This window comes from Equus asinus, chromosome 8 (genome assembly GCF_041296235.1).
Source record: "Equus asinus isolate D_3611 breed Donkey chromosome 8, EquAss-T2T_v2, whole genome shotgun sequence".
Taxonomy (NCBI): domain Eukaryota; kingdom Metazoa; phylum Chordata; class Mammalia; order Perissodactyla; family Equidae; genus Equus; species Equus asinus.
In genome coordinates, this window is record NC_091797.1 from 86,981,475 (window position 1) to 86,992,823 (window position 11,349).

The window sequence follows — 11,349 nt, forward strand, 5'->3', positions numbered from 1 at the left end:
GGGTGACCTGGGGCAAGTCCCCTCATCCATGTGTCCCAGACAGTGGGCTCAACTGGACCACAGACGTGGGCTCCAAGAAGGCGGCGGCACGTGACAACGCGGGTGTCAGAGGCAACGGAGCCTCGCTTCCAACACAGCAACCCCCCCACCCCCACCCCCCACACACAACCCTGGGCCCCGGTCCTCACCTGGGAACCAGAAAACACTTTCATGGGGTCGCTGTGAGGACAAAATATGGTAGTACCCAGAGCTGCCGGGACGGTCCTTCCCGTCCCTTTGTAAGGTCCTCTCTAGCCCCAAACTGCAGAGTAAGGGGCTTTTGATTGCCCAGAAGAATACACACACGTTTTCATAACACTGCTATCTCTGAGTTTTTTTTTTTAAGATTTTATTTTTTTCCTTTTTCTCCCAGAGGCCCCTCGGTACATAGTTGTGTATTTTTAGTTGTGGGTCCTTCTAGTTGTGGCAGTGGGATGCCACCTTAGAGTGGCCTGATGAGCGGTGCCATGTCTGCGCCCAGGATTCAAACCAGTGAAAGCCTGGGCTGCCAAAGTGGAGCGCGGGAACTAAACCGCTGGGCCACAGGGCCGGCCTCTCTGAGTTTTTTATTAACTGAAACAATTCAAAACACTATGCTGTTCGCTAATGAAAGGCAATTAAAAAAAAATAGTTCTTTGCCTCAAAGACAATCGAGGTGAGGGCGATAAATGCTTTCTCCTGGCCAAGAGCCCTGAAAGAAGGAAGAGACTCCAGCCCCAGGTAAGGGCTGGAGCGAAGCTCGGGGCGCAGCTGCTCTGCGGGTCCCACACAGCAGCCAACAAGCTCTCCTCCCAGCACCTCCTCTCCCAGTTTCCAAAGAGCAGACTTCCACTTTTCCCCATCCCTGCCTCCACGCAGAGAGCCCAGCAGATCTGCAACACGGCCCACTGCTGCCCCCACTTGGAGTCTGGCTGATTCCAGCCTTCGAGCCCTGCACTCGAGCCTGAGCAACCAAAAACCCCAGGCGAGAGAGCCGCTGGCCCCTCCTGGAGCGTGACATTAACATGAGGACCCAGCAATTGAACTAAGGCAGCCCTGTGATTTTTGCAGGCTACTGTTTCCCTCCAGACGTGATCCTGAGAAATCACGCGTGCCACAATAGAAGGGAATACGTTCCCTCCCTTCTCAAACACAGAAAGTTCAAAGACGGGCCAGGCATATTTCTACCGCTTCTGCATGTGGGTTCAACCAGGAGAACATCCTGCTCCTGGGAACGAAGGGCTGACCCCAGTTTCTGAACACATATTTCCTTTTCCAATTAATTTTCCTCCTCCTCACAAGATGAAACAGACTTTTTTTTCTAAAGAACGATATCCTTGAACTCTGTTTACTTTTTTAAACTCTAAGAGTCAGAGTTTAAGCCGGCTCCCTGGTACAGAGGAATACATTATATAATGCCGTGCTAAATCTTCTGTAAAACAACAAAATACCCACAGAGAAGGCCTTAATTTTTGGCAAAGAAAAAGAAAAGTACTTTTGATGTCTACTTGGGAATATAGCAAACGAGGGCTACAGCGTAAGGAATTTCTTAAATGAGCACAGCTAAAGAGTTCTCACAAGCAGAAAAAACACCTTGAATTAATAAACTTGGGGGTTGAAAGTCTGTTTCAAATCAGCAATGTGCTTACCTCAAAAGGAGTACCTTACTGAAAGCAGGAAGGAAAAGTGAGGCATATTACAGCCATTATTTTTTTAAAAAGCAGAGGTAAAATCTGGAAGGAAGTTTATAAAGATGCTCCTAACGGTAAAGCAAGTGTGGTGGAATACTGGTAATTATTTTCCTGCTTTCTAAATGTTATATAATGTTATCAAAGCTGTTTACAGTTAAAACAGATGTACCATTTTTAAAGCACTACTTTTGTATGATGCTTTCTGTATAATTTTTAAAGCACTGCTACAAAGGTGGTGTATTGTTTGTTGAGGGTTCTCCCTTCTGGAAAGAACAAGAGTACTCCTTACCTGCTTGGAAGAAAGCTGTAAGAACCAAAATTACAAGTCTGCTTACCTGAGGTTTAACTTTCGATCTTCATCGCTGCCAGCCTCCAACTACAGAGAAAGAAAGAGAATGTCACACCACAGACACCACGAGCAACAAGCCTCCGATACTAGTCTCACATTCTCTGCTGTGGTGTCTGAAAAAGACACAGACATCCAGGAAACCTGGCTATTTCTAAAGGGCCGCACCCTTTCCTCACCAGTCCCGCTCTGCTGTTCCTCTGAGTAATTTCCAGGGAGGAATTATCGGGTTTCCCCAAGTGTATCCACATGCCTTCCAGAATACCATGGATCGATTCCTGCAATTGAACATTCCTATCTGGCATCACACTCAACACACTCATTTGGCTCTCAGTTCTCAACCTTCCAGGGTTGTTTAGGATCTTATCCTGTTTTTCTTTTTCGAGGGGAGGGGGCTATGTTTTAAGAGAATCCATTTCCTCCTTCAAGCTAGGCAATGGCTGAGTGATCAACGGCATCTTAAGCCCTAGTGCTCGGGTTTTAAAAAAAACCATTCCAGGGGCTGGCCCCGTGGCCGAGTGGTTGGGTTCGCGCGCTCCGCTGCAGGCGGTCCAGTGTTTCGTCGGTTCGAATCCTGGGCGCGGACATGGCACTACTCATCAGACCACGCTGAGGCAGCGTCTCACATGCCACAACTAGAGGGACCCGCAACGAAGAATGTACAACTATGTACTGGAGGGGGCTTTGGGGAGAAAAAGGAAAAAATAAAAAAAAAAAATCTAAAAAAAAAAAAAAAACCATTCCAGGCCAGGATCAGGCTGTCCATCTATGGGTCTCAAAAGCTCTTAGTGGTTCTCAAAAAGGCTTAAATGTTTGATACAAAACTTTCTATGCTATTGGTTTATTGACATAAATGAAAGAAAGGGATATTTAATATTTTCTAAAAGTTAAAAGGCCAGGGGCTGGCCTGGTGGTGCAGCGGTCAAGTGCGCATGTTCCACTTTGGTGGCCCGGGGTTTGCCGGTTCGGATCCCGGGTGCAGACATGGCACCACTTGGCACGCCATTCTGTGGCAGGCGTCCCACATATAAAGGAAGATGGGCACGGATGTTAGCTCAGGGCCAGTCTTCCTCACCAAAAGGAGGAGGATTGGCAGCAGATGTTCGCTCAGGGCTAATCTTCCTCAAAAAAAAAAAAAGAGTTAAAAGGCCAAGAGGGTTAGGCTCCAAAAGTAACCACGACTTAAGCCCCAATTGCAATTTTTCCTTTTTTCTTTCAAGGAAAAAACTGAAATGAGAAGAAACATATCCCCACTGCCCATCCCCCCACCCCGCCCACCCCATCACATACACGCACAACTCTGCACCTCTGATTTTGGCATGTTTTGTAATGTTGCACAGAGGAACCCAGTGAATGGGCAAGAGAAACCTCGAAAGTAGTGATGGCTGGGAGAGATGGCAAGGCTGATGGAGGAGAGAACCCAGACAGAAGCCAACAGCGATGGAAAAGGGTGCAGAGCTAACACAAGGACTAGCCTGGGCCACAAGGCACACACACCGAGGTGGCAATTTCAACAGAGAGTGAGTACACCAGAGGGTCCCGGAGTCCCTACATTTTATTAGGATAATATATGTGGGGTATGATGCAGAGGCAAACACTGGTGGCCAATTAGTTCTCACGCTCCCTACCCGACACTGAAGGAGAAGTGGAAAAACTGGAGAAGGCTCTGCTGACCACAGGGCCATGAGTTTCAGCCCTCAAGTGAAGCACACACAAAACCACTCACACAACAACAAACTCAGACGAGAATACTGGCTCTAACTCAGTGGTTCTCAACCAGGGGCATTTTTCTCAACAAGGGACACTGGGTAACGTCTGGAGCCGTTTCACGGAGAGCGCTACTGGCATCTAGTGGGTGGAGGACACTGTGCTGCTAAAAATCCCACAAGACACCAGACAGTCCCCCACAGCAGAGAATTTACTGGCCCCGATGTCAGCAGTGCTGAGGTTGAGAAATCCTGATGCAACCCAGAAAAAGGGACTGGAGATCTGCCTGTGAAAATTAGTCACGTTGAACGTTTGTCAAAAATAACAATGTTACCATCCATTCCTGAAAGTTATTGATTTATCTCTTCTTGTGCACTTTGCCTGTCCTCACAAAGGAAGGAGATAAGGTTAACAGTAAAATGACATAAATGAGATAATGAAAGATTGGAAACAAATGAAGAGTGTTGCTTTGCCAGTCAGGCTGTGATTTCCCTCAGTTCCCACACCGAGTAGCAGGATGGGCTGAGGCCCAGAGAGGGGAAGTCACCGGGGAGGGTCAGGCCGGAGGAAGAGCCAGCCGGGCCCCTCATCTCCCAACTCCATGCGCATGCGCTTGCTCTCTCTGTGTCATCTTGCTTCATGGCCTACCCCCTGTGGAAGAAAGCCTCGCCTTCCAGGGAACATCTCGGCCTCTGCTCGCTCACTTGGTGACAAAGGCTGCTGAGTTACTCAAGTCAAAGAAAGCTGGCTGAGTTTTATTCTATGTTTTTTGGGTCATGGGCACTTTGTGACAATAATGCTTTATATAATAATTTTAAATGTGTCTAGTGGAAACAACCCAAATGTCCAACAAAATGCAGTACATCCATACAATGGAATATTATTCGGCGATAAAAAGGAATGCAGTACTGACCCATGCTACGACATGGATAAGCCATGGAAACATCATGCTAAGGGAAAGGAGCCAGTCACAAAAGACCACATAGTGTAAGATTCCACTTACATGAAATGCCCAGAATAGGCAAATCCAGAGACAGAAAGCAGCTAGTGGTTGCTCAGAATTAGCGAGAGTGGGGCAGGGGTGGGTGGGTGATGGCTAAGGGGTTTCTTTTTAGAGTGATGAAAATGTTCTGGAATTAGATAGTGGCGATGGTTGTACAACCTTGTGAATATACTAAGAACCACTGAATTGTACACTTTAAAATGGTGACTTTATGGTATGGGAATTATATCTCAGCTAAAAAATAATAAAACTTTTAAAACGTGCCTAAGGCAAGAATATATCAGGTCTAAATAGCAGAGAACGTGGGGTTTACAGTCGGAGACCTGGTCTAAGAGGCCCTCAGTGCAACCCCTTCCTGAAGCCAAACTCCTCACTCATCTCACACGGTTTTTGAGAAGGGAACACGAGATGAAGTGCCCAGAAGTACTCTGTAAACTCCAAGACGGCAGTCACAGGAATGACGCAGGAGAACAGATGTCTCTGTGGGGAGGAGGGAAGCTCATAGCCTAACTTCTCAGTTGCAGGCAACTGGCCACCAATGTTCTTTCTCAGTGTGCAGAGGAAGGGTTATTAGAATCTTCCATCTGTAGACGAGATAACTCACTCATGGCTCAACCTCGCAGCCACTCCGGACACATTCCTGCCAGTCCCAGCAAAACAGGCCCAAGAGGTACCCGCCGGGAGCCGGCGGGACAGACACGGCTGCTACGCCAAAGACTCGTCTGTTCCTCTGTCTCTTACAGACCCACACAAACCCTTTCGTGTTATCAGTCAACTTCCTCCACGCTCTCCCCGGAGAGGGGGCCTGAACCGCACAGATGCTGGCAGGGCCACTTCCTGGGCCTGCAAGCTCCTCCTCCAGCCTCCTCTCTCCTTTCTCTAAACAGTTCGCCGTCTCCTCCTCCAGCTGCTGTCTTCAAGTCAACACTCGGCCTTGCTATGAATGTGAGTTTAGACCAGAGGCCTTAACCAGTTTTCCATGAGAAAGTGGGGGAGAGTGGGGAACAAGGGAGTCGCTCTGCAGCTGCAGGAGTGATCTGCTCAGAGGCCTGAGAGCCCAGCCTAGCACAGTCCAACCCAAGTGTTAGCCTTTGAGGACCAATTCCCCAATTGACCCCAGGGTGAGGAGCCAGCCAAACACAGGCCTGGTCACACACAGGCCCACAGAAACCTGCACAGTGCAGCGGTGCCCTCTCAGCCCCAGAATGCACCCGTGCGACCACAGACACCCGAGCATCGGCCTCGGCCACACAGCCAGATGCTCATCAACACGCAGTGCCGAAAGACAGCTCAAAAGGGAAAACCCAGACTCAGCTGCACACAAAGACATGACACACTGCCACAGAGCACCCTGAGCTCACTCAGTCACTGTCACACAGTGACACGGCACGCGAGAGGCACAGCCATGCACACCAAGAGCCGGCGCTCCAGGGGCGTGCCGTCGGGGAAACAATCTCACACATTCACAGGGGCACCCCCGGTGGCGTCTCTCCCAGCATCACACGGGCACAGTTCCCAGCAGACAGGCCACAGAGACACACAGGGAAAGTCACACAGTCAGGCCCACAGGGAGAGGGCCTACACCAGACACAGGGTCACAAATCTCAGAAGCAGTGTCTCTCACACAGTCACCCAATTAGGATTCCCGGCCCCTCACCCAGTCTCCTGCACATTCACCCCCAGACAGGGGCTGAATATCCAGGGTCACTGTCACACACCCAGTCACCTGCACAGTCATCCCCAGATGGGGGTCACACCTGCAGCCACCCTCAGATGGGGGGGTCACTGTCACACATACAGGCTCCCGCACAGTCACCCACACACAGGGTCACTGTCACACACAGAGTCTCCTGCACAGTCATCCCCAGATGGGAGTCACACCTGCACAGACAGACACCCCCAGACAGGGGGGACACTATCACACATATAGTCTCCCACACAGTCACCCAGAGACAGGTCACTGTCACACACACAGTCTCCTGCACAGTCATCTCCAAATGAGGGTCATATCCGCACACAGAGTCACCCCTAGACCGGGGGGTTACACCCACACCCACAGTCTCACTGCACAGTCACTCCCAAACAGGGGTCACACCCACAGAGTCACCCCCCCAGGCAGGAGGTCACTGTCACACAGTTTCCTGCACAATCACCCCCAGAGGAGGGTCAGAGTCAAAGTTTCACTGCACAGTCACCCCCAGACAGGGGTCATGCCGCACACACGGTCACCTCCAGGCGGGGGTCACACCGCACACACGGTCACCTCCAGGCAGGGGTCACAACCGCACACACGGTCACCCCCAGGCGGGGGTCACACCGCACACACGGTCACCTCCAGGAGGGGGTCACAACCGCACACACGGTCACCCCCAGGCGGGGGTCACACCGCACACACAGTCACCTCCAGGCGGGTGGGGGGGGTCACACCCGCACATACTGTCACCCCCAGGCGGGCGGGGGTCACACCGCACACACGGTCACCTCCAGGCGGGTGGGGGGGTCACACCCGCACATACTGTCACCCCCAGGCGGGCGGGGGTCACACCGCACACACGGTCACCTCCAGGCGGGTGGGGAGTCACACTCGCACATACGGTCACCCCCCAGGCGGGCGGGGGTCACACCGCACATACGGTCACCCCCAGGCGGGCGGGGGGTCACACCGCACGCGGCTTCCCGCACAGTCACCCCAGTCCGGCTGCCCGGCGGGGTCGCAGAGCGGGTTCCCCGCAGGCCCCGGCGCCCTGCCCGGCCCTCGCGGCCCAGGCCGGGCGCGGGCTCACCTCGCTGTTGCTGGCGGAAGAGGAGGCGGCGCTGGGTGTGGGTGAGCGCTGCAGGGTCACCAGGGCCATGGCTGCGGCGCGGCGCGCGGGGCCGCCGAGGCCTCGGGCCGGAGCCGGAGCCGCCGCCGCCGCCGCCGCCGCCCGGGCCGGGCCGGGGGCGCTCCAGGAGCCGCGCGCGGGCGGCCGGGCCGAGCGGGGCCGGGCCGCCCCTCCCCCCGCCGGCCGCCGCCCCGCCCCCGCCTCCCGCGCCGGCGCGCGCCGGGCCCAGCGCGGGGAGGGGGCGGGGCCTAGCGTCGGGAGGAGGTGGAGCTCGGCGCGGGGAGGGGCGGGGCCTAGCGCGAGGCGGGGACGGGGCGGGACCCGGCGAAGGGAGGGGCGGGGCCCAGCGCCTGGCGCAGCGAGGGGAGGGGGCGGGGCCCGGCCGCGGAGAGGGGGTGGGGCGCGGGCCGGTGCGCCTGCGCGGAGGGCGGGCCAGAGCAGCGGCCCGAGGCCCTGCTGGCTGGTTAGGACTCTGCGCGCCTGGCCCGCCGGGCTGGACGGTGAGCGAGGCTGTCCCCAGGGGCTTCCCGCTGCGCAGGCGGGAAACTGAGGCCCTCCGGCCGCGCAGCCTGGACTGCGCAGGGCGGGGAGGCGCAGGGACCAGGAAGGACGCCCCCGGGTCCCTGCGCCGGGAGCCCGGTTCGCTTGGTCATGGCCTCTGCAATATTTACGGAGCGCCTACTGAGTGCCCGGCATGGAGTATTCAGCATTGAGCAAACTAGATTAAGCCCTCAGGGATCTTACAGAGGTGAATCAAATTGGTAGGCACGTCTTCAAAATTGTTTTGCTAATCCTTCTATATGAATTCCTTCTCTGTGTCTAGAAACCCAGCCAAATTCCCTTGGGAAGGCTTCTCTGAGAAAGGGACATTTGCTCTGAGGCCTGGCCTACAAGCAGGATAGCTGGTGAAGGGAGAAGACACAGCTCTGGGGTGGGTTGGAGGTGGGGGCGGCACAAAGGCTCAGAAGCCGGAAGGAGGTTGTCCGCTGGCACCCAGGGAGGTGAGGAGGGAGAGAGTGGCCTGAGTCAGGATGCGCTATAGAAAGCTCTGGATGCTGCGTGGAGAATGGACTATGGGGCAGAGGGGTGAAGGGAGACCAGGGACAGGGTTGCCTGGGGAGAGGGGACCAGTATGGGGATGGAGAGACGGATGTGGAGTAAGATACCAAGAAGGTGGTACTGTCTTGCCTCGGTAATACGAAACTTTTCTTTCATCCAGAATCCTCCGTCTCTCCACGTGCACATTGCACAAGCACCCCCAAATGCGCTGGTCCAGTCCTGCTCCCATCTTAGTGAAGGGCTCCACCATTCATCTAGCTGCCCAACCAGCAACCCTGGCAGCCTCCTGGACCCTTCTGCCTGCTTTCCCCAGATCCAGGAACTGGGGCCCCCTGCATATGCCTGGGGTCTGACCCTCAGCTCCGTTCATCTCAAAGGTGGCTCTTAATGGGGGCCCTATAGCCCCTCTGGAGTATTTCTTGGGAAATTCGTGGGAATATTTTTGATTGTCTCACAGATGGGGAACGGACAGCTATTGGCGCTACTGGCGTTTAAAGGGTAGGGGTGCTAAACGTCCTGCAAGGCACTGGACAGTCCCCCCCAAAGAATTGCTCCCTTCCCACCAGCCACCCGTGTGGGTGAAAACCCCATTCATAATTATCTGAAGCCAGATCCTAACACCATTTTATATAGTAACACAAAGTATTTTTCACTGACTTTTCCGCAACGCAACTATGTTTCCATAGAGGAAAGAATGTGCTTTGTTTTCTTTGAGCGCTTTGTCAGGAGTTGTTCACCGTTTGGGAAAAGGAGTTTTAGGTGGCATCACCGTTCCTAGTGTTAGAGGGGTCCACCCAACACACCTGCGTTTGCAGCTGCGATTTTGGACAGATGGTGACACTTATTTAGCACTTATTTTCAAATGTCAAATATCAGACAAAATTATGGGCAATATTCAGTTGAATAGTGGATATCTTACTTCTCAAATCCAAACGCATTCATTAAAAGCAGACACACTTCTGAGATTTCCCTGCATCCTCCGGGGGAGTTGTGCCCAAGCATTTCCATGTTGACATGCATGTTGTTTTGTTAGGATTTATTTGTCTTCTATGTTAGGGCCTTTAGATTTGGGGATTTTAGATTACACGTGTAGGTGCGCTTTATTGTCTATTAATTTTGCTTCCAGTTAGCAGTCATTACAAACTATTTGTAAAAGGGGTGTGGGTTTTTAGGGTTGGGAACCTTGGGCCAATGGTTCTCAAATTGAAGTGTTCGAGAATAATCCTGGAGAAAACACAAGACTTCTAGGTCCCACCCTGCAGAATTTCCGCTTCACTGAGTTTTGGAGGAGGCTGGAAATTTTGCATTTGTGACAAGTTTCCTGGTGATGCTGATGCTGCTGGTCTGGGAACCATTGCCTGCACAGTTGCTGAGGCCTCTCGCTGGTCTTCCCTCCATTCTCTTTCTCGTCAATCCATCAAGAAATCCATACCGAGATCTGATCCTGCCACCCTCATGGCATAAACCTAGTCCCCCGCTTTTCCAAAGGCCATCTCCACCCCTTCTCCCTTCCTCCTAGAGCTGAGAGCTCTGTTTCCTCCCACGATGAACTTGCTGGCCACCACCTCCAAAAAGCCTCAGGGCTGGATTCAGTGTCCCTTCCAGGATTCCATAGTCCCTGTTCTACCCCCAAACACACAGCAAGTGTCTGTCACTCCTCATTGTCACAAATCTCTGTCTTGTCACAGGGTTCCTAAGGAAAACCTGAGGAGCAGGGCTGGGACCAGGGTGAGGGTGAAAAATTTAAGGGGCCACACACACACAAAACAAAACTCAGTAACCAAGAGAAATAATATTTTAACGCAACATTTTAGACCAAAATTAGTGCAAAAAAGTCCACAATGAATGACGTATCAACATTTTCAATAAGGACAGGATCGGTACTGTGTTATTGATTTTTCCTTTTGCCTCAGGCTTCCATAGGGCACATGAGGTACTTTTCTTGATCCTGCCTTGATTTCACTCTGTCCTCATTTAAAATTTTGGTCATTCTAAACCCTTCTGTGACAACAACCTGTGGGCTTGACTCTGGCCTGTAAGGGGCGGTGGGGAGGAGGGTGGCGATGAAAGGAGAAGTGAAAGTTCCCTGGCCTCAGTCTGGAGGCCTCCAGGAACCCTGGGAGTGGAGGTGGGGAATCAGCTGGAAGAGGCAGGTGCAAAGTTCTCTTGCATTCAGAAGAGCTCTTTCCTTTCGATATCAATGTAATTTTTTTATCATAATTTATTTAATCATCTTTGAACTCTGTAGTCTCAGCTCAGTTTTGCAACTATTAAAAACAGCAAGTTATTGAGTTATTTGCTTTCTGCTAGGCATTATGCAAAATGATTTGCAGGTGTGTTGAGGACATGGTTTATTAACGTGTGAATGTCCCCCACTCATGCTCCAGGGTCACCTCCTCCAGAAAGCCTCCTCTGACCAGAGGCTGAATTAAGTGTCCTTTATCTGTGCTCCCACAGCCTCTGTGCCTGTTCCTGGGTCGGGCCTCCTTGTTTATTTCTTGTCACACTGTCGTGATTCTCGTTTCACCGATGAGGGAATTGATGCACAGAGTGGTTATGTCATACACTCAAGGTCACACAGTTACGGAGTGGTGAAGCTGGTATTTGAACCCATGTTTTTCTACTTTAGAATTCAGGCAAAAGACTGAGGTTCTTCCAGGACAGCCTAGGAGGGAACAAGGGAAGAGAATACGGATAGTTCCC

At 52.5% G+C, this 11,349-nt stretch overlaps 1 protein-coding gene across 4 annotated transcripts in view; it reads right to left on the reverse strand.

Annotated features, from left to right (window-relative positions):
• SSH1 (slingshot protein phosphatase 1) overlaps nt 1-7,729 on the reverse strand; it is a 57,597-nt gene extending 49,868 nt beyond the window's left edge. The window contains exons 1-2 of one of the 4 annotated variants that reach the window (XM_044775724.2): nt 7,549-7,729; nt 2,045-2,085 (exon numbers count right to left, since the gene is read on the reverse strand). In XM_044775724.2, the coding sequence (XP_044631659.2) occupies nt 2,045-2,085; nt 7,549-7,617 (110 nt within the window). In that variant the 5' untranslated portion in view covers nt 7,618-7,729. Of the gene's footprint in view, nt 1-2,044; nt 2,086-2,234; nt 2,473-7,548 lie in introns of those variants that run through there. The other 3 variants (XM_014867779.3, XM_070516232.1, XM_014867778.3) reach the window with 3 other exon arrangements.
• Between the last annotated feature and the right edge of the window lie 3,620 nt (nt 7,730-11,349).